Genomic DNA, 23,657 nt, shown 5'->3' on the forward strand with positions numbered 1-23,657 from the left:
GCCATATTGATGCTTGAAAGAAACAATATGTTGTAGCCAATGTGTGCTTAGTGGCTGAGGTCTGTGTGTCATGCCCATGACATTTTCTCCATTTTGCAAGCATGCCGACAGGCACCCAAAGGATGGCAGAACCTAGTTTTAGCTCATATGTTCCGATTAAATGTCACCCAGTAGGAACTGGCTGGTACTACACTGGGTGGGGAATAAACCGTATCACAGGAACTGTATCAGGCTGTTCTTCGACGGAAAAGATACAGCTATTTTAAGTATCAGCTAAAGCTGCTTATTCATGGACTCCCTATGAAAGAGAGAGATGTCCTAGATGAAATGCTATCAGTGAGAGTTTGAGGAAGGGAGCCCAAATGAAACATTTACATAATCTTTAGATATTAATATTTGTAGTAAATAATACCTGAACATCTGCTAGCTCTGACAAGGTCATTGGCACTGAGATAACTCTGAAAGGGTCAAATCACATGCAAGGGGAGGAGAAGTCAGATGCATGAGGTAAACAGAGAAGATGTTAGATATATATTCATATGGGATCCATATATCCTGTATGGTGGGATGTGGTGGACATGCCAAATTGAGACATTATGGACACTAAGCTTCCTGTACAGTCATACCTCATGATATGTCCGCTTCAGGATGCGTCTTTTCGGGATACGGACGCGCTGAACCCAGAAGTCCCGGAACAGGTTACTTCCGGGTTCAGTGCATCCATGACCTGCACAGAAGCGCTAAATTGCGCTTTGTGCATGTGAAGAAGCAATTAATTACGTCACGCGCCTACGCAGACACGGCACTCAGGATGCGACCTTTTCAGGTTGCAAATGGGCCTCTGGAACAGATCCTGTTCGCAACCAGAGGTACCACTGTACCGCCATGAATGAATGAATGAATGAATGAATGAATATTTATTTGTGTCAGCCATCAGCCATAGCAATAAAACTGCATCCATTCATTTTCCATAGTCCATGTGATATTCTTCACAAAATCAATGCCTTCCCGCCACTTCCCTCTCCCTTAGACTGAATTTTCTCATACCGTCTCCTATTCAAAGTATCCCTGGTATAACAAAATCCAGATTGAGGGAGGGGAAAGTATGGCAAGGCAGCAATTTGAAGGAGTGCATCATATGGACAACGAAGAATTAATTGAGGTACAGTAAGCTACCACATTAAACAACAGTAGGGAAGAGACCCAAGAAGTACATCCTAAGAGCTGTGAACCAATCGCTTAGCTAAACACACTGAGCTGCTGACACAAATTAGATGGTAATTCCATAGCTCCAGTCAAAGTTGTACCCAGATTTCTTTGTGTGCATGCCTACAGTTAAATTCAGCCCAGTGCTTGTGGCATCTGCCACTAACATGCTTTCAGGGTTACAGATATAAATTGTGCAGCTTAGAAAAGGTCAGTGAATATTTTCAGCAAAATCTATGGGGCAGTAGCAGGTGCTTCTTCACCACATTTATAGGTCTGACGTTTTATTATGTTTTTGTATGTACTGGAAGCTACCCAGATGGGCAGGATATACTACTACTACTACTAATAATAATAATAATAATAATAATTCATAATAATAATAATAATAACTACTTGTGGAAAGAGGATAAATTGTCACTTCTGTACTGGAAACTTGAACTCAGTGAGTCACCACAATGCTGTTCCCACCATTTTTTGTGGGGACAAATTTGCAACACCCCTCCAGTTACCTCCAAAGGCTGGCCTCATGGTGAAATCATGGTCATCTACCCTGAGGAGCTGTTCACTTTTTCCTGTCCGAGTTTTGGTCATGTCATTGTTCTTCTTATATATGTGACTAAAATGGAAAGCAAAATAACCAACTGTCACTCCTAGTCATCCAACATCTAATAATAATAATAATAATAATAATACTTAAATTCTATATAACTTGGATAGTACAATGGAAGTTGAAGTACTTTCAGACTGTCACTGTTTTGCGGGTGGGATTCAAACGCATGCCAGCAAATTTAGTATGAACGATAAAAGTGAATTTGGTGTTCTTGCACAAAATGTTCACTTTATAAAGAAACCAACAGACTTTTTGTGGCAAGGAAAGTGTTTGGAAAATGCTCTGGAAAGTGTGGAACAATCATTGCTTGACTCAGTGCCACATAGCCTCCCTGCAACGCTTGTGCAAACTATTCAGGATGAATCCTCAGTAAACAGGTTGAATGGAACTGACCTTATAGTTAACTAGCATAGTAGCAAAAAGATACCAGAGCAACCTCTTGATATAAAAGTGAATATAACATACATGTTATATGTGAACATTTAATTATAGTCCAGCTAAAGGTATACAGGGGCCAGTTAGGTAAGAGGAAAATGTCTAGTTTTCTAATCACTACTGATTTAAGACGGGGGATTAGAATAAATTAAGACCCAAGAGCCCTTTGCTCTAGCAGTGAGATCTGCAAAGTTGTACATACTACTGCTACAGTCAGAAACAGATAAATATTTACCAGCCCCAGCTAGTGCTAGCTGAGACTGATGGAAGTTCATTGAGTTTGGTCCAAACTTGTGCAGCCCCAAACAGCCTCTTAGTAGTGATTGATTTCTAACATTTTGAAGTATTCATAATATGGAATGAGGCTAGTACACTGTAAGCCTTTGTGGGGCAGCCATATTTGTGAGTTAAGTAACACATGCTCCAGCTCAATAGGTGAAGGTCTCTACAACATCATACCCCATGCCCATCTAAGAACAGGAAGCAGGAGTGTGGATACTCACAAAATGGTGGCCCCAGTCTTCATTAGTAGTGTACTACCGCCAAACATTACAGTGGGGAGCGGGGATTGGTTGCCATGGGAGATGCCATTTTGGTTCTGTATGTCCTTGTCACAAACACTCTCAGGGGTTCTATCCAATGTGCAAAGCAACATGCCAGTGGGGAAATCATGGATTAGCACACTAAGCTCCCTTTGTTATCTCCCATTAACCAGATCACAAACTTCTGAAGCAGGGAGCCTCAGGCATTCATGGAAGCTCCCGGAACAATTTAGAGCACTAATCTTCCAGAATTCTCAGTTGTGCATGGAGGACATTCCATGCTTGCCCTCCAACTTGTGGAGAGTGATTGAGACTGTGGTGCAGAGCTCAGCACACTCATGACTACTATAGTGTTGTCTTTATATATGAGTAGAGCATCTGAGGTTGTTATTGGCATCTGTCTGTCTGGAGACGCAAGAGACAATGCAGTGTGCCTCGGGGGGTGAAGTCGAAGTGCTGTGTTTGCAGCACCAAAGTGGCCTCCCCAGGGTGCAAGCTTGGACAGTTTGTATGGAGGTTCTGGGATGCCCAGATGATGCCTTGCTGATGGGATGCCTTGCTGATGTGGTCAAAATGCTGAATATAATGTGTGTTCTGCATATAGGCATGGGGTGGGAAGGCCTGAAGAAGAGGAGACATTTTTGAACCTGATGTTAAAGACTAATAGGGAGCCAGTGCAAAGAATGAACAAGATTGGAGGTTGAGGTTATGACCACAGAAGTTGGAAAGGGCTTTCTGGATCAGTTGAAGAGAATCACTATAGCAGGAAAGGAGTGATCCCTGCCATCTATATAACATGCAAAGTGACAACAATTTTAACTGAATACAGAGAGATGCTGGAGGTCTTGGAGGAAGAAGCAACGTCTTCATTTAAAAGCCCCCACCTCCAATCACTTGGCTACAATCCACCCACTCAATATGATCATCCAATTCCTCCCATATGCTTGTTGTTTGAGGCAGTAAAAGGGCGCAGCTAGCATTAATCTGAATGCTCCAACATTATGTTTCTTCTTCCACAGCATGCACCTTAACCGTACTTATGTAGAAGGTCTTCACTAGTATGCAAGCTTAGGTTTGAAATTGTGAACAATTATAATGATTGGAATTGTATTTGTTTGGTACAGTGAAAAAAATGTTTTCCTAGTGCTTTCTAAATGTTAAATGAAATTGTGCCTTCTAAATGTTAAAGCAAAAGTGCTCAGGATTTAAACAACAACAATGTGTTTTTTAAAGCTAATAATTGCTAAAATATGTGTGCTGACAGGTCTCACAAAAAACTGGTTTATTCCACTTCTGTGCCCCACAACGACGAAGAGCTACAAACAGTATAAAACAAGTACAACACTTTTAATCTGAGAAATGTTGGAAGGATAGGGAAAGGAAGATTTTATGAAGCCCACTGCCATATGAAATACAGTAATGCCATTATTTGTTGAAGCAGAAAGCATTAATCGATTAACAGCTTGATAGATTAAAAATAGAGTTCCAATTAATCAGAGCCGGCCATCTGGGCATTCCCAATGCCACTTACAAGGCCACAACCAGCTCTCCAAATTGGCTCCTTCCTTCTATGGCAGGATCTCCCTTCCTTCATGCGGAAGAAGGAGTCTTTGAGGAAACCTTGGTCTCTCTTGGATGCTTCTGCCCAGAGAGTAGGTCAAAAATCCAGAAAAGAGCTGGCCCTACTGCTAGGCTGTGTGCGGCAGCCACCTCAGGTAGCAGTTGCCAAGACAGTCAGTGGCATTGGGGTGTTGGACAGAGAGCTACATGTGCCACACGATCTGCTCTGCACCTCCTAAGCCAGTCTCTGCTGTCCTAAATTGTGGTGGAGGATGCTGATGTTGTCCAATTGCCGGTGTTTGAAGTGAGAGTTAACCACCCATGTTTTCTGGCTCCCAGTACATTTTTGAGCACAATTCAAAGTGTTGGTGCTGACCTTTAAAGTCCTAAACAGCCTCGGTGCTATACACCCAAAGGAACCCCTCCACCCCCATCGTTCAGCCCAGACACTGAGGTCCAGCTCCAAGGGCCTTCTGGTGGTTCCCTCACTGCAAGAAGTGAGAGGGAACCAGGCAGAGGGCCTTCTCGGTAGTGGTGCCTGTCCTATGGAATGCCCTCCCATCAGATGTCAAAGAGATAAATGTCTATACAACTTTTAGAAGGCATCTGAATGCAGTCCTGTATATGGAAGCTTTTAACATTTGATTTTTTATTATGCTTTGTTGCAAGACCCCCAGAATGGCTGGGGCAAGCCAGTCAGATGGGCAGGCTACAATTATTATTATTATTATTATTATTATTATTATTATTATTATACATTATTTGCAGCAGGCCTGGAGAAGTTGTGGCACTCCAGTTGCTGATGGAATTACGACTCTCATCCCTGACCACTGGCCATGTTATTCCGTTTCTGATAGTTGAATGCATGATATTAAACAATACGCACAATCCCACATATAAATGGTATATTAAAGCTGTTTATTCTCATTTTTAAAATTCTGCAAAGGATAGATGTCAAGTGCCCATTTGTGAAATGTACCAATAGGAGGATGTACAGCAATTTCTTGATATAGTGATCGGACAGTTTCCGTGCATACTTTTCACCATGGAGGATTACATGTGAGAAATGTTATGACTTGAGTGGAATAGACACATGGATTATTACAGGTCAGATTCAAGAGCAGGAGGTGGGAATCTAAGCAAGAGATCTTGTTTCACACCAAAGGGTATTCCTCCACAAAAAGAAAAATGTATTGAGGAGTCAGCTCTTAGGAACCTTAAATTGTGCAGAACTATGAACAAGAATCCAGTACCCATTTATGCATCTGTAGGCCCTTCCTGCTCACTGGAAGAACAGATCGTGAAGCTGAGGCTCCAATACTTTGGCCACCTCATGAGAAGAGAAGAATCCTTGGAAAAGACCCTGATGTTGGGAAAGATTGAGGGCACTAGGAGAAGGGGACAACAGAGGACGAGATGGTTGGACAGTGTTCTCGAAGCTACGAACATGAGTTTAACCAGACTGTGGGAGGCGGTGCAGGACAGGAGTGCCTGGCGTGCTGTGGTCCATGGGGTCACGAAGAGTCGGACACGACTAAACGACTAAACAACAACAACAAGGCCCTTCCTGGGGACCTGTTTATCTATATGGATAAGTATGGTCCTGCAGCTTTTAATATAAAGGGTGAAATTCAAGCAAGCAGTGCACCATTGATTTAAGCAGAGGTTGATAGGACCTCTGTGTAAGTCCCTCTAAAAACAATGGACCCTGCTTGGAGGATTGCACCTATCAATGTTGTAACATTTCAAATCTGAATTAATTATTAACAAGCTGCTTTGTGAAGGCTTTTTTCCCCTTTGAAAAGCAGGGTATAAATACTGTTTTAAATTCTTTCCTAAACAGCAAAGACTTGATCAGTCTTTGTAATCAACAACATTCCCAATTACTTGCACAGTAAAGATTTGGACTGTAAATGTCACAGGAGGGCAAGAGAATGAGGCCAGTAATATGAGGTGAACTAGTTTTGCTGGAGAGAATGTAATCTTCCACCAACAATGGCGGTCCAATAAAATAAATCAGCTCATCTATTGTGAATCTCTTACCCACTGGGACGAAGTAAGTAATCACTTCATGTGCGAAGCTTGAGAGCAACATGCTCTAAGTTCACAGTGTCGGGCTGAAGAAAACACAACTAATAAAAAGATGAAGGTCACAGTGTTTCCATTTAATAAGATGGATTAACCCAACTTTGTTTACAAGGTCTTAACCAGGCAAATGGTCCTGTAAGATGCAGTTGTCACTGAATGACATAACTCAGTATAAAAATGGATAATATATACTTGGGGTTGCTTAGCACTTTGAGGAAGATTATCTTTTTCTAATATAAACCATTCACCGTGCCTCTGTGATATTAAATCTGATAAAACTTTACTAATACCTTTTAGCTGTTTGGTACATGCTTACAGTACTAAAAAAAAAAGTGAGGCTCACCAAGTGATTTGCAACAACAAATGGTAGAATTTATATATATGCATATTAGGCATTTATACATAAAGAAAAATAGATGTTTAACCAACAAAACAACAATCCCAAACACCAAACAAATAAAACAGAAAAGCTGTAATCCTCTGCACATCTATTTAGTAATAAGAACTACTGAACTAAGAGTTCTTCTCTCTGATGCATGATTTCAGGGAGCACATCCTGAAACTGATACAGGCAAGATATTTAAAGAAGTATATTTTATGTCTTATATTTTATACCTTTGGATCTACAATAGGCTTTGGTCAAGATAAAAAGCAGTCCTACGGGTTGTTTTGAAGTAACAGAGCAGTGGGTGCAATTTCAATATTTAGTGTTCATGTCTGAGAATCTGTTCCATAATCACATTGTCTTTTAAAATTCTTGGAAAAAGAATCATTATAATAGCTCTCAAAGCAGTAATGCAATTTAGTATTATTCGAGGGACTAGAGTTTTACCTCTCTCACACACCAGCAGTTATAGTGCATGCACTTTTCAGGCACACCATGCAATATATAGCAGAACTACACATATGGAACATTTTCCTGGTGAAAATATATAGTGAAAGCTGAGGAAGTGATCAGTTAATTTAGCTACTCCTTACCTTATTTGCGGCAGCTCTACTTGTCCTGCCCATCTCCTTTTCCTGTGCTTTCTGCTCTCCACAAGGAAGAACAAACAAAAGATCAGCAAAATTAGTTTTGCAAAATAAGGCATTCCGTGGGAATCACTGCTCCACTGTCCTTCAGTCCCGTAACCGCCTGACGTGTAAGTACCCGCTGGTTTAAACATTGAATCAGCTGCATCTCCAGCATCTCACATTTATCAGAGTGATCATTGTTAGAAAGAAAAACTGCTTTTCTGCTTTAATATTTTAAACCTGCTTTCCAGGGCTTCCTACTCAGAGCTCTTCCTTTCCTTGCTGCTCAGGGATTGGCCATTACTCATGAAGAAGTTAGTCCTATCTGGCAACATTTCCCCTGGGTCCTAAACGAGTGCTTTTGCAGAAAGCCATTGGATAAAAAGAATGCAACTCCATCTGCCAGTTTTGTTCTAGCCACTAATCTCAGAATTGCACAATCCTTCTGCCAGACTGTGCAAAACCATCTCTGTTTTTTTTATTAGGGAGGCTGGATAGACTATGTGCCTTACAGAGAGCATTCTTCAATGAGAGGCAGCTGCTTACATGCTTATGATGCAGCCAACATAGCCTGGTGTTACTGCACTGAAGTTTGTGATCTTGTAGTTGTTAGCCATCTAAAAGAGCTGCCAGCATGCAAATAGAGTATGTTCACTCTGCTTTTCAAAATCATAGTCTTTCAGTTTTATCATATTTTTAATCAATGCTTGTAAATAATCTTTTGTAAACTGCTGTGTGAGGTTTGCTTGAAAAGCAGTATACACAGGTACCTTAAACTGATAAGGAACAAATCAAGTGCCATTTTCTTTAACAGGAGGAAAATGCTAGATTGTTAACAAAATAAGTGAAATGGCTTAAATTGTTTGTCTTTAGAGGACTCATAGTTGGCTTCTGATCCTGAAAAGTCATAATGAATGCAGGTAATAATGCTTATGCAGTACATTTTGAGCTTTAATTTTCAAACACTTTCTATACACTCACTATCTCTGTCATCCTTGGGGCAACTCCATAAGGTAGACCAGTTTTTATTAACATATTGCAGATGGCTGACTGAGGCTGGGAGAGTGTGGTGGCTTCCCTAAGGTTGTTATAGTGGGATAGCTTCTGAAATGGGGATTTCTGGGGTCAGACTCCTAGCTACAACAACAGCTCTCAGGACCTCAAAGATTAAAATGAGAAGTTAAATGTCAACTTTAACAATCCTTTGTTTTCAAAATAAAATGTTATTTAGTCAGTTGTTTTGAATCACTGCATAGCCAGGCAGCGCCACTTGCATTTCTATGTGATAAGCAAATTCAAGGAAGAAAATAATTTGGCTTCGTGAGATTTTAATATTAATAGTTGTGTAGTTTCTACATTGATGTGGCATCTCCATATCTCAGGCCAAGATTATGTGTTATACTGTATTACAGGGACCAGACTTGATCTTGATTATTCTAAGGGCAATTTTTTAAAGCTATAGCATGTGGAACTCACAACCAAATATTGCAGTATTCCCCCTCCCCTCGTTTTCCATTCCCCCCTTCCTACAGCAGTCAGCCAGCATCCTATGTCTGTCTTTACGAGCATCTTTAATCCTCACTGGTCTGCTTTTGGAAGGATTCCACTCCTATGGCTTTCCCTACTAAAGTATATTGTACTTCTGCAAATTCTGGGGCTGCCCCAAGGTTGCTGCTTCATTCCTTTGGCTACACAAGGAGCAGCACTTGGAGAACTGAGTTTACTATTAGTTTAGACAACTGAGGACCGGCAACAAAATGTTGCATATTGTGTCAAGGGCAAAAACATTCAAAGATTTATTTTCTCAGGCAGGAGTCTGCCCAGAATGATACTTTTAAATGCAAATTACACTAGGCAAGATGCAGAGTACCCTGGAAAGGGGATTTTCTTGCCCTTGCCTACCTTCTGCAACACCTTTGCATCCTGAAAAGTCACTGCTGGAGGTCAAAGATTTTCCAGAGCAGCATGGTATGGGTTTGTGTGTGAAGATGTCTCAAATCAGCTAAAATTGATTTCTTACAAAAGGAGTGGCTTTTGGTGAGTTGGAGTGGTTGGAAAAGTCCATTGGACAAATGAGCTTCCACTCATACTGAGTCTTCACTCTATAAATTTCAGGGGTCTTTTTTGGCACTAGGTAGATTTCATAGATGATGCTAGATTAAAATATCTTGTTTTTGCTTACGGGTTTTGAAAATGCTTTAATGAGTTTTTCATTAAATGATGTGCCCATGAAACAATCAGTTCAATGCACTATATATATTTCTGGAATAAGTCACAGTCAATAAGCTCTGGGTAAATATTACATATTTATAACTATTTCCAGGATCTTCAAATTTAAAAAAGCAAAATATACACAATTGAATATTAGAAAATGACATTCAAACCTCACAAAAGATTATCCTAACTTCTGGAAAATTCGAACTAAAAAGAAAAGCAAACAACGTTCTAGCCCCCCTTTTTCAAAACCCTACAATTTAAGGGATCACCCCGAATTTGTTGTGTAGGAAATAAATGTACTTACAAAATATCAACAACTTCCCCTCCCTGGTCAGTTTTTAATATTTACTATTGAAGTATACCTGCACTTCAATTTAAGAAGTTCTTTCTCAGGCAATTTTTTATAGACATTCTTCAAAAGAATAATTATTTATGTTCCCACATAGCATTAAACCACAATTTTATGTGACTATCAGTTAAAATTACCCACCAAAGTTCACAAGTGATGCATTCAGCCCTCTCATTCCTTAAATATCCTGCTAATGCAGATATATATCCTGTACATCATTTCTCGGGTTATATGCTCAGTTTGTATTAATCATTAATAGTCCCATGTCATGTTCACACCAATATCAAGGTGTGCTTTTCTTGCAGATATTAATGTACCTCATGGTACATTAAATTCAAACGTAAAGTGAGTAAATACAAAAAGTAATTTCATGTAAACAATCCTCATGACATATCCAACATAGAACATTTTAATAAAGAATTCAAGTCACAGTTTTTTAAAATGACCAAAACTCATAATTCAAATATATACTCATTGGCTAGATATATACGCCTAAATATAAGAGCTGCAAGTGCTAAAACAAGGAGGAGAATCAGCGCATTTGAGCCCATGTGGTTTGTGTTGACCCTTGGCTGCTGAACCTGATTGAAGTTGGTTGAAGTCGGCACCCTTCTCTGCTGTGCACGCCGCTGGCGAGGGCTCATAGAAGTATTATTTGATGCAGGCTGGTTATGTTGTTCTTGACTTGAGGTGGCTGAATTGGTCTGATTTTCAGACTAAAAAAATAAAGATTCTGGCTTTAATAGAATAGAATGGAATGGAAACAAAATGCAGCTCAAAACTGCATTGCTTGGCAACTTTACTGAGGCTGCCCAGTGAGCCTCTTGGGTGAAAGGGGATTTGAACCCTGATCACCCAGTTCCTAGATCAGTGATGGCAAACCTATGACACGTGTGTCAGAACTGACACTCATAACCATTTTCGGTGACACACAGCCGCATGCTGAGAAGGATGTTTCATCCTCGGCTACTGCACAGATCTTCGACCTCACTTCCGGCCGGTAGTGGAGTGCTGCAGGCAATGCATCTCTGGGGGCCTTGTAGACTTCCGGAGAGGCAAGATGGCGGTTGGCATGGAGCCGCGGAGCTCCTGAAAGTGACCAGCGCTGCAGGAGCTGCCAGATGGGCTCCCGAGCCTCCAAAACTGCCGTCGCCACTGCCCGGACACTGGAGGCCACCAGTGCAGCAACCGGGGAGCTGCTGGACCCTACCCCCACCCCGTGAACCTGATGGACAGCCTCGAGGCACTCCAGAGGCCAGAGGAGGAAAAAGGAAGCCCCGGCCCCACTGCCACTGCCAGCACCCCCCACAGAAAGGAGGGAGAAAATAAGGAAAAACAAGGCAAAGGAGAACAGGGGTCCGCTCACTCCGTTGCCATCCCCATCGCCCTCACCTCAAGGGAGAGGAGGGGGCCCATGGAGGAGGGAGAAGAACCCCGACCTCGCTGCTGCCACCACTGCTACCTCGCTGCCATCCCGGGAAGAGAGAAGAGACACCCAAGTAAGCTGAAACCCCCTCCCTGTTGCCCCGCCGCTGCGCAAGCATAGCCGAGTGAGGGGAGAGGTGGGCTGAAGAGGGCCACGAGGAGGCACAGACCCAACCCGAGCCCACCTCCCCAGTGGCAGACCTGTTGGAGGAAGGCCTGAGCCCAGAGTCCCACTGGGAAAGACCTCTGGGTTTTGCCTTACTTTTTTCCCTTTTAAATTTTTTTAATAAATTTTTTTATTAAAAAACTTTGCTAATTTTTCCCTCCCCCTTTTCCTTTTTTTAAAAGGGGAAACAATTAGTCATTATTGATATTTAAACTATAAATATCTCTAAATTATGGTTTTTTTGAAGTGACACACCACCCGAGTTTTGCTCGGTCTTTTGGAGAATTTTGACACACCAGCTCAAAAGGTTGCCCATCACTGTCCTAGATCAACCCTCTAACCACTACACCACACTGGTTCAGGGTTGTGCATGAACTGGAATGTCGTTTTAAACCAAGAGTGGCTAGCCTGTTGTACCCATAATCTCTTGATCACTGAACATGCTGGCTGATGGGAGTTGGAGTCCAACCCCACAAATGGAGTAAAACTAGTGAGCTGCTAGATGAAAACAATGTCATCTAAAGTGAGGTTAATCAAACTATTACTGACTTTCCCCCCTTCTCAGCACAAAATACAGTATTACTGGTGAGTGAAATGGATATGCTTAAGAAGACAAACCATACACTCAAGAACTATGAAACTTGCAGGGGGGCGGGAATCAAATCACATAACTTTGTAAGAATCTGACAGACGGAAGGAAAATTGTTGGGGAAATCTGCATAATATTAGCATGCCTGTATTTCTAAATAGCTGGAAAATACTCATCACCAAGCAACAGATGGTCTGACGCGATTTGACAGGATTTTTAAAAACCAATCTGCAGCTCCATCAACCTTTAAAACACACACACACACACACACACACACACGAACGAGCTTAACTGGGATTTGTCTACAATTTGTCAGTGAATTTAGATTGCATCCACAGCAGTCATAGAAGCAGCTGCCCTGTCACAATACCAGGCCTCAGTTACTTCCAAAGTGGATGGGTTATATAAGCACTCTTCTTGGCTATATTAATATGTCATAATTAAGCAAACAATTATTTAAAATGGTCAGAATTAATACTGCCCTTTATGTAGTCAAATTTACTTGAGAGATTATAAACAAAAGGGAACATGATAAGCATATTTAATAGAATAAAAGCTGCAAATCACTAAAGAGCAGGGCCTCTATTTGCTTTGGTTTATATAAGTCTCTCAGGCTTAGGGATAAAACAAGTGTGGCTCTGGGGGCAAGTCCATATCACTGCTCCAAATAAATTACCTTCTGTACAAGGACCATTTAGATTCGAAAAGGCAGAATATTTTCTCTCTCTCTCTCTCTCTCTCTCTCTCTCTCTCTCTCTCTCTATATATATATATATATATATATATATCTCCTTAGCTTACAAATATGTTTAAATTGGATTTTGATAGGAAAGTTAAAATAATATAGTATGCAAGGTCAGAACTAAAATAACTGATGAAAAGGATTTTCTATGGGCCAACAGCTCTGAAAAACCATACACAGTAAAAGCCTACTTATGTCTATCAAGATATAAACCTCACTGAGTTTAAAGGAACTTACTCTCAGGTAAATCTGCATAGAGCTGCAGTGACAGAAGGCAACAGATGAGTAAAGGAAGGTGACAGGACTTCAGCAATAGTAGTTTTACTGGAATGCTAATATGCTTTTTAAAATGCTCTAAAGTGACATCCTATCAATATTATTTGGATTTTCCAAGTCTTTGCCTTCATTTGCTTTTCTCAGGTTTATGAAACACCTACCACTTCATTGGGGGTGGTGTCCTGAAATACTGGAGTTGTACTTTCTTGTTGGTGTTCAGGTGAACTGGGCAAGTGGTTAAATCCTGATAAGTCTGCAGGTTCAGCAACAGATTTCCTAGATGAGTTAACTTCAGCCTTAAAAGGACAAAACAGCACAAATGGTACATCAGTTAAAAACTCTAATCAGTCATGTTATATAATGCCTCTTCTCTCTTCTCTAGCATTATTTATTCAATTGTTATTAAACAAGTGCACACGCATTATGTGCAATGTTATTTCCAGAGCAAGTGTCTTCTCAATTTATGCCTGAAATTCTGGACCTCAGCTGCGATGTTTACATCATTTGGTTGCCAAAGCACAGTACAACCATTAATTCTGAAACCCACTGAAGAAACTGTGAAGCCATAAATACAGCAGTATGGCCAACCCACCACATAATCAATCAACTACTGCTGCCTCCATTCTTTCCAAGTGAACTATGACCTACTCTAGGTATGGTCCTATTCAAATTAACTGGGGGGGGGGACAGCAAATAGTTAAACAACCTTGAAACTAATTTGCCTGGCAAGTTCCTTAGCCTCTTTGTCAGCTTGGCTTGAAGCACTTCCAGATGTTAATGGTAAGAGGGCTTCCTTCATAAGTGATCCACATCCTTCACAATAGAAATCCTGAGATCTGAAAAGTTACAAAAGTTTATACACTAATTTAATTGAACCACCAACAGTGATCAAAATATCCAGCATTCTTAATGAATCTACATATGTATGAAATTATAACGGCCGCCATAGATCTACCAGCATAATTGCTATTAAATTTTGCCATCTATTAGCTCCACAGTGCATTCTTGACAATAACGTATTTGTGGTAAGAAAACAAAACACAAGTGACTAAATGTTTTGCTCTTAAGTATTTATTTAATAAAGAACATGCAAAAATAAGAATAGCTGACACCTGATCCTTTGCATGTTTATTCAGAGGCAAATCCAGATGTTCAGTGTAAGCATTCATAGGATTGTCCTCTAAGCTAAGAACAGAATGCAAAAAATAAATGAAGGTGACCATCCTGAGCAAAGTGGGACAAACTGCTGAGTAAATATGCTTATGAATGCAATGTAACATACTGAGCATTATAGACTGAGCAAATAATATGATTTACCTAGCCAACTGCACTGAAGAGGAACATAGGAATAAGATTCAGAAATAAGATTCAACATTAAAAAAATTAGTCACAAAAACAAAAGCAAACCCTTACTTCTTAGCAAGTGCTCTTCTTTCCTCAGGGGTATAGTCTAGAGACCCTATGGCTCCCTCCCCTTTCGTTGGCATAAATCCAATAATAGCAAGCAGTGCAGTTCTTACTGTCATCAAAAAAGAAGAGGGGTGCAGGTTAAATACTAAATAGGGGAGGGGAGAAAACTACTTAATGTACAAAGTTATAACAGGTAATTTAAAAAAAAATAAGCCCAAGGTAATGCAAACTATATTAAATCCTGCCTCCAATGTCCAACACATGAATGAAGAGAAGCAGGAATGTCACAAAACATTTAAAAGGAAAGATCTGTTGTTGAATGTAGCACAGCGATCTACAGTGGTACCTCGGTTTACGAACTTAATCCATTCCGTTAAGTCCGTTCTTAAACCGAAACCTTTCTTAAACCGAGATGCACTTTCCCTAATGAGGCCTCCCGCCGCCAGTGCCCTTCCACCGTTCGGATTCCGTTCTTAGACTGAAGTAAAAGTTCACAAACCAGGACACTACTTCCGGTTTTGCAGAGCTCGTAAACTGTATCGTTCGTAAACAGGACTGTTATTAAACCAAGGTACCATTGTTACTTGTGTATTGAGGCCCTTTGCTGCCAACAATAGCTGATACTTACTGCTCCATGATGGTTGCCATGTTTCAGGATGATGCCCTGAGATGCTTAAACAAATTTTCTTTCCCACTTCAAACCTGCCATTGGCCTTAAATGGGGACATAAGAAAGAAAGATAAAGAAAAATAATACCATGTAAATCAAACATTTTCATAAGTCATGATTCAAGTAGCTTGAAAAGAGTACAGTATCTTTGGAATAACGTAAAATTGTACAGTCAACAGTCTGTAACTGAACGTTACTGAAAAGAAACTTGAAGTCCCAGCTATAGCAGAATTGTTTTAGTTGTGCTCAAAGAACAGAGTATTCTCAAAGATTGATGAAACTAGTGTCAAAGGTTTACCCAAACCACCTCTAAAAAAGGAACTGGCACAAACATGAGTGTTGGAAGGAAGACCACTCCCTGCTGCAAGGCCCATTTTCACCTGGCATGGGGGCAGGGCCCAGACTCACCCTGAACAGCTAAAAGAGGCTCCTGGGAGGCCACTGGGACATTGCAGGAACAACTCTTGGTTTGCAGCAACTGGCAAAAATGTTTTAAATGGTTCTAATTTTCGTTCCTCTGTTTTGTTTTTGTCAGGTTGGTGTTAGTTAAATGTTTAGTTGGAGTTGGTGGTTATCTTAATTTGGGCATAACTGTAAACTGGTTGTTGTTGTTGTTGTTGTAAACTGGTTGTTGTTGTTTTCTATTGATTTATTAGTTTGTTGCTCATATAGGATATTTTGTTTTTTAATGTTTGATTTTTGTTGTGTTTTTATATATGTTGTAAGCCACCAGAGTGTCTGGGGAAACCCAGCCAGATAGGCGGGAGATAGATGATAGATAGATAGATAGATAGATAGATAGATAGATAGATAGATAGATAACCAAAACAGGCCCCGATACAGTTTGCTCTTCTTTGAATACAGCAGATTCTCTCAAGATCTCATCTTCAGTCCATGTTGTGTCTCTGTTTGTCTAAACAATCCGCATAACCAACAGGATTGCAGTCACATAGGCTCCTCCAGATTTAATTACTGATCAAAATATCAAGGTAATCCAGTCCTAGCCTACAGTTATTAATCATAGCAACTAAACACAATTAGGCACACATCCATCCAACCTCACACAAGGAAGGAAATCATTCTTCTTGTTTTGATGTATGTAGCATTCTTGGTGCATGCAATGAAAAACAGCTTCAAATATTAGGAATAGTGGAAAACTCGTAACTAGTAATTTTGTTAAGTTATACAGTAAACTGAACAAAAACAGTAGTGATGTTTTGAAGACTAGTGGACATAAATCTTTTTTAAAAAATGTAACTATTAAAACTCTCAAAACAAATATGAGAAAAATCCTGAATGGTACTGAGCATATTCTACTGTTGCCAAGCCTTCTCCAAATCACTTAAAATATTCAATTTCTCAAAACATCCTGAACAAAATGCCTCACGGAGTTCAGAACAGAACACAATTCCTTTTTCTTGGGACCTTTCTAATACTCCCTGCATAAAGTCTAGAAGTAAAATTCCAGTTAGCCTAAATGGATACAAAGAGAAAAGCCAAAAAACCAGGGGTCTATATTTGCTTATACCTTTTTAAAATACAGTATATCGTCTAAGGTGACCAAATTTCTGATGTAGATCTAACCAAATGCTTATGCTGTTATGAATGGCTAAGAAACATTCTTACCGTTAAGAGAATAATACTTGGTGGTTTCATAGGATACTCTGGTGGTAGTACTATTCTTCCATGATAAACTCCACCATCAAAATCTGAATCTGGAGGACCTCTGACAGTGAAATGCCACTCAAAAAGATTGTCCTACAAGCAACCAAATATACAGAAATATATTGAATATAATAGCAACAGGAGGACATGATGGGGGAGAACAAAGGCCATGATCTGGGAGCCCTCACATATTCACGCTAAGCCATGGTTTGCGCTTAGTGTTATAGTCAAACCAGGTCAACGTGCTTTTCACAATAACTGCAAATACAATGAGAGAAAGAGAGACTGGTCAAGGTAAGCATTGCTGTTGTGAATTTATTTATCAGAATGGCCACATGCTAACCTCTAAGGGCTGTGCATGATAATGGTCTGTTGGATCCTTCAGTTCTGCAGCTTCTTTCATTAAACGTTTTACAGCTGAAAGAAAAGAAAAAGAAACACAGTAAGTGATTTCAGTATCAAAAACTTATAGCCGATAGGCCTGGGTGATATATCTATATATTGCTTAGGACCAGCATTAGGGGCAGAGGGACTCAGAAGAGGTGGTGCTTTCACCAGCGATATCACTGAGTGAAACCACCATCATGGTCTGCCCTCATACTGTTGCAGAGGGAGAAACAAGCTGCATCGCCAACACACAATACAGCTTGTTCTTCCCTCTGCTTCAACAAGCCCCATGTCTCTCTGGCTTGAGCATGCTAGCGGGACACAGGGCTTGCTCAGCTGGGGGTGAGAAGGCTCAAAGAAGCACTCCTGCCCCCCAGCTGAGCCTCACCAGTCCCCCTTGCCTGTCTCTAGGCAGCGGCAGAAACTACCTCTGCTCCCTTGGGACCGGTGGGGAGGGGGGCACGAATGGGCTGCTTCTTCCTGCCCAAGGGAGAGGAAGCCCACCTGTGCCTCTTGCTTGTCCCAAGGTGGTGGAAAATACTGCCTCAGCTGCTTTGGGATGGCTGGGGTGGAAAAGGGAATAGCAAAACAAGACACAAAGTTTTAATATAGCAAGAAATTATAGACTATATCAATTAAAAGGCAGTAAGACAAAATAGGTGTTTTGAAGTCCAGTCATCCATCTGAAAAAGGAGAAAAACTAAAGAAATGTGAAGGTTTGTTATTTCAGTAAATATATTTGTATGTATCTCAAAGGAAGATTTTTTTTTTTAAGGAGAAAGGTGCTTCCAAGTACATTTGTAAAATCAAAGTAGGTTACATATCCAGTACAGAGTGACAGAAAACAAAGCAATTGTCTGGGATCTAAAGAGCCATGTGCTTAAAGAGGATCTATGCATAAAGGGATTGTTGATATCTCCTTTAGTCCGAGTTCAAATGTTATGCCAAACGGCTCTCTGACCTTCAGAAGCAGCTTTTCAGAGAAAGGGGTGGGAATGAAGGGCTGCAATAAGAGGCCTGGGGGGAAAAAATCTGATTGAAGCGTGGAACACCAAACTAAGTTGTATGGATCTTAACCATAATTATCCATTAGATTTATCTTGATTCTGATTTAAAGCCCCTGTTTCAAACACATATTCATGTAGACATGCACCACTGATTTAGGATGCAATTCACCAAACTCAGTTACAGTGGTACCTTGGGTTACAGACTCTGCTAACTCAGAAATAGTACCTCAGGTTAAGAACTTTGCTTCAGGATGAGAACAGAAATCGCGTGGTGGCGGCACAGCGGCAGCAGGAGGCCCCATTAGCTAAAGTGGTATCTCAGGTTAAGTACAGTTTCAGCTTAAGAACAGACCTCCAGAACGAATTAAGTTCTTAACCTGAGGTACCACTGTACTACTAAAATAAGTGTATATCATAACATTTCTAATATAATAATTTTTGAAATGGCAAGGCCAAGAAGCAGGCTTTGCAAGGGCAAAAGAAGTTGCAAGACAAGAGCAAGAGCTTCTAAGCAATACTGATGAACTGTTTTGCCTTTCACAATTTATGTAAGTTGGACTGCTAACATCAGAACATCACTTCACCTCAGAGGGGAGGCTGCCACCTACTGGATTACAAACACTCCCACCTTCATTTTATAGGTTACAGAATGTGAAATTTTAACAGGCCACCTAAAATTATACATTAAACAAATATACTCAGGCACAATCCTTTGAAAACAAATTTTGGTAGTGGTCTCTATTATATTTCATTGGAGTACTTTTATCTCCAACCATTGGCAAGCATTTGATTAGAAGGACCCTATCAGGATGGATTGCAGTTTTAGCTGTACCCTAGACCCCTAGATGCGGGTGGTGCTGTGGTCTAAACCACTGAGCCTTGGGCTTCCCGTGATAGGGTGAGCTCCCATTGCTCGGTCCCAGCTCCTGCCAACCTAGCAGTTCAAAAGCATGCCAAAAAGTGCAAGTAGATCAACATGTACTGCTCCAGTGGGAAGGTAAACTGCGTTTCCTTGCGCTGTTCTGGTTCCGTTGCACCAGAATCAACTTAGTCATGCTGCTGACATGACCTGGAAAAACTGTATGTGGAGCAAACGCCAGCTCCCTCGACCAGTAAAGCGAGATGAGTGCCGCAACCCCAGAGTCGTTCGTGACTTGACTTAACTGTCAGGGGTTCCTTTACCTTTAGACCCCTGTAGCAAATGACATGCCCGCAATGCCAAAACAGTATCATGATTTTAAAAATACGCAGTAAAGAATACTTTTATCATTCTTGTGGAGGGAAAAAAAATCTTAAGCAAGCATTGGGCCATTTAACTATCAGACGTTTAATGCAGTTTATACGTATAAATAGAAACAAATTTCTTATTATTTTATTTATTAAACACATTTTTCTTTGCTTCTCATCTCTGACTCTGAAGGGATTAGTGAGTCAAGATTTAAGTGCAGTTTTGTATTTCCAAAGTGGCTGCCATAATTTATTGCTTCTTTGTCCCAGCAGGCTTCAGTGTAACCTAATATAGTTCTAATCTAATTAAGTCTGCAATATCTTCCTTTATCATCATCTTAAGCCTGAAACAAAGTATAGTGTAACTTCAGTATTTCAGTTATGAAATAAACACATTTCTATGAATCTGCAAATAATCCTGAAATACATTTATTCAATAGTGACTTTGACTAATACTCTTATGACTTGCAGACATGAAATTTATATTCAGCTTTTAAAAAGTATGTCTACTCTTTGTCTCTATTCTTGCATCTCCCTTGAAATGTTCCATTCTTTCATTCTTCTGTCCTACCTTGACTGAATTGAGTATACAGGGGAAGAGAACAATTCCAATTAATTGCCGGGGGCAAGGAAGATATTTTCACTGAGCTGTCCTTTAAAAAGTCATCTATACTGTATGTATGAAAAGTGATGTGCCTGTCTCTGTCCAGTTCTCAGGACTCTCCCCAGGCCACAGTCACCACTGCTCTGCACTTTCCTTGAGAGCTTTCACATGGCTGGCATGTGTCTGTGAGCTGTGATACTGCCTCATGCCTGGATGAAGAATGAGGAGAGTTGCATGAGTAGAAATTTCTTACTGTTTTGTGAATGGAATGCAGCCTATTGTACAAAGTTAAGCATCACATCCCTTGCTTTGCCCACTCTTGCATCTAGCAACACCCACTGTCTTCCGGACACCAGAATGTTGCATCCAATCACGTCTTATTCAGAGTAGACCCACTGAAAGTAATGACCTTAAGTCAGTCAAGGTTCCCTACTTCTGGTATACAAAACATTAAAAACCCATTTCAGATACAAAATGCCATTACATTTTCAGGTTCGTCTCAATGCATTCATTTGTCACCCAGAAAGCATCATGATTTAAGTAAGCTTTGTGGTCCTCCATGCTACCACAAATTGTGGTTGTTCTGAGAACTTTTCAGAACTGTGTGACTGCAGACTTCCTTGCAACATACTTCATAAAGTACTGGATACACTGAAGGCAGTGAGTGCATAAAGGATATCCAAACAGAGGGTTCATTTGAAGCAATCTTCTAGGCCTATGGTAGCAGCATATAATCTTTTCTTTCAGTCAGACTAGAAAGAACCTACCACAACCTTGGCTCAAAAGTTCATGTGAAATCTGGCAGCTGCTAAGCTCAGTCTATATCAGCTATTTCCATGCAGGCACAAATAGTATTAAAAATCACAGTGGGGATTGAGTACAAAAGCTAATCAGATCTGAGCTCAGCACATGCTGAGCAGCAGCTTTTCATATGAGCCTATGGCAGAGAAGAGCAAAGACAGCTCATACTAACCAACGCCTCAGCTACCACAAGCTCAAAAGGCCCACTAGCCAAACTGCATGTGATGTTTGGTCACATGTGTTTGTCCTTGCAGTTTTTTCTATACCAAAATATAGTCATAAAGGCTGCAATCTAAGAGAAAGACGAACAAGTGGCTGTATATCCCTTTGGATGGTTTTCTACTCAAAAATCTTCCCACTTCCATGTTGGCCAGGTAATATTTAGCAAATCAAAATGTACTAGATCTTGTACTAGAAGTACATAAATAAAGTTTCAAAATGGCCACTTTCCAGGTTGCAATTAGTTGTGTCCATTGTGTAGAGCTTCAGTATTCACAATGTATCCATTATGTAATACACTAGAGCATGAGTCACCATCACAGAACTCATGGGTGCACCTGCAGAAGACTTTGCTGGTGCCTACAAGGTCCAGGATCCCCCTCATTTTTCTGATTGGGGGTCTTTATAATTGGGGAAAGAATAATAAACCCTCCACAAGAATGAACCCCCATGCTAAACCCCCATCCCCGTTGCAATTTCACTGGAAATGTATCTTCTATTATAGTCAACAGAATGCCTTTTTTAAGTCTAGTCGTTATTGCCTGGGCATGATCTTGAAGCTGGGGAGGGACAATTAACTCTTGCCTTGCCAGCTGCACTCTCCATCCAGGAAGACTGCCTCCCCCCAATTAGACTTAGAGGAAGGGGGAGCTAAAACATTTTTTCAAGCCTAATTGCTCATGGGGGTGGGATGGGGTGGGAGTGGGGAAAGTATGAGTGCACATGTTTGTGTATGGTTGTGGTGCATGTGTGGTGCCCATAACAGTTTCTCCAGTCAGCAAATGTGTCCACAAGCTCAAAAAGGCTGGCAACCACTGCTGGAGTCTGACCAAATTCCACATTATCAACATGAATTGTGATTACAGTGGTTGCCACATACTTAAGTAATCTTGTGATTGTTTCTTCAGGTGTTCATTTACCATGTCTCTGCTCAAACAGCTTTTCATAACACTGCGCTGGCAAAATTACATGTGAACTGAGGCTGTGTACACACCTCAGAGAGCTGTCATTCTTAGCACCCTTAATGAACTACAGTTCCTAGGATTTGAGGGGGCAGGGAGAGAATGTGCTATAAATGTGTTGTGCATGCAGCTAAACACCTTTCATCACTTTAAGATAAGGGTTGTAACTAAACAGACTAGCATCTCCTTTGCATAGAGAAGGTACCTAGTTCAATCCCTAAGATCCCTAGGTAGGGATGGGAGAGGCCCCTGTTTGAAATCTGGCAGAGCAGCTGCCGCTGCCAGTCAGTGTAGATACTGCTGAGCTAGATGGGACCAGTGTTCTGACTCAGTATAAGACAGCTTCCTGTATATCTACCATAAGACAAAGAGAGCAACTCAACCTGCATACCGATTTGGTCATGTGAACTGACAGTATGATGGTGTGGAGTTTTTTTCCTGCTCCTTCCCCCGATTAAAAAAATAATTTAAGAACAAGCATCCTTCAGGCAAGAAAACACACACACACACACACACACACACACACACACTGCAAGTTTATATGGAGATGAGTGTTAGGTACACGTGTGCCAAAAGAACCGGAAATATGCTTGATCCAAAATAGATGCAGAAGATTCTTATGGAGCCACAAGAGATGAGCTGTGGGTGGGTAGCTCTGGACTAGGGCAGGAATGCCCCATCCCCACTCCCGGGCCTAACTCTGAGCAACTGAAAGACAACCCCACAACAACAACAACCCTCCCTCCACCCCAGTGACACGAATAACCTCTGTTTTCCGAGCCGTCTCCTCGTCACCCTCTTGGGGAATCGAAACTGAAGGAGGCGAGAGAAACGTCTCCCTTGGGCTGAAGCATCGCCGAAGAAGCACTAGAGCAGCACCCACTGAGGGGCCATAACCATAACAATACATAAAGAAAAATGATTTTCCTCCCCTCCTGCCAGGCACTTTGCGGCAGCGGACGGAGGGGGCAACACGGAGGCCGGGGAGAGAGCCGGTGGCCTTGGCCTAGCCGAGCATCCGAACCAGGGGCTTGCGTGATGGTGGATCCCCCAACCCCCGCAGTGCCATCTCCCAGGGAAGGCCACGAGAGGACCGTCTCGGACCCCCCCCCTTAATAATTTAAAAGCCCCTCGCAATTCTCCCACCGTCCCTTCCCCACAACTCACCGGGGCTTTTGAGGTTGTAGCGAGTCTCCATGGCGGCGGCGAGGCCCGCGGTGCCTCTTCCCTCTCCCGCCCTCCTTCGCCCGTCCCTTCCCGGACTCCGCCGGGGCCACGTAAGGCTTGTTCCTTTGGCCGGGCGGAGAACAGCAACGCCGGCGGCGAGGCGAGACCGTGGAAGGGGCGGGAGGTGTGGAGGAGGAGGAGGAGGCAGCCCCCCCCCTTCGTTTCTTCGCAGCCTGCCGGGAAACTCCCCCTGACGTGGCGGCGGCGGCGACTCGAAGGACGACGGAGCCGCCTCCCCTTTCCTTCGCCTTCCCAAA

The 23,657-nt window shown here is 41.5% G+C and overlaps 2 protein-coding genes across 3 annotated transcripts in view; both read right to left on the minus strand.

The window, feature by feature from the left end:
• LOC118082254 (gamma-aminobutyric acid receptor subunit rho-2) overlaps positions 1-7,640 on the minus strand; it is a 28,588-nt gene extending 20,948 nt beyond the window's left edge. Inside the window, exons 1-2 of one of the 2 annotated variants that reach the window (XM_088667202.1) lie at positions 7,423-7,640; positions 1,719-1,825 (exon numbers count right to left, since the gene is read on the minus strand). In XM_088667202.1, coding sequence (XP_088523328.1) covers positions 1,719-1,825; positions 7,423-7,610 — 295 coding nt within the window. In that variant the 5' untranslated portion in view covers positions 7,611-7,640. The remainder of the gene's footprint in view (positions 1-1,718; positions 1,826-7,422) is intronic. The other variant, XM_035109399.3, reaches the window with a different exon arrangement.
• Positions 6,795-23,452, minus strand: UBE2J1 (ubiquitin conjugating enzyme E2 J1). Its single transcript, XM_035109405.3, has 8 exons — positions 23,341-23,452; positions 17,310-17,383; positions 16,928-17,059; positions 15,261-15,345; positions 14,636-14,741; positions 13,929-14,058; positions 13,384-13,518; positions 6,795-10,740 (listed from the first exon to the last, which is right to left on the minus strand). Exons 1-8 carry the CDS (start codon positions 23,369-23,371, stop codon positions 10,477-10,479), a joined length of 957 nt encoding a protein of 318 aa, XP_034965296.1. The 5' UTR covers positions 23,372-23,452; the 3' UTR covers positions 6,795-10,476.
• Between the last annotated feature and the right edge of the window lie 205 nt (positions 23,453-23,657).

This window comes from Zootoca vivipara, chromosome 3 (assembly GCF_965207765.1).
Source record: "Zootoca vivipara chromosome 3, rZooViv2.hap1.1, whole genome shotgun sequence".
Lineage (NCBI taxonomy): Eukaryota > Metazoa > Chordata > Lepidosauria > Squamata > Lacertidae > Zootoca > Zootoca vivipara.

What these genes read in the sequence shown, in the direction of transcription:
- UBE2J1 (XM_035109405.3), bottom strand. Translation starts at nt 23,371, where the DNA reads ATGGAGACTCGCTACAACCTCAAAAGCCCCG. An exon ending in CCAGGCAAATTAGTTTCAAG is followed by an intron (nt 13,519 to 13,928) that starts GTTGTTTAACTA and finishes TGTCCTTTTAAG; the next exon opens with GCTGAAGTTAACTCATCTAG. An exon ending in ACACCACCCCCAATGAAGTG is followed by an intron (nt 10,741 to 13,383) that starts GTAGGTGTTTCA and finishes TTATTTTTTTAG; the next exon opens with TCTGAAAATCAGACCAATTC.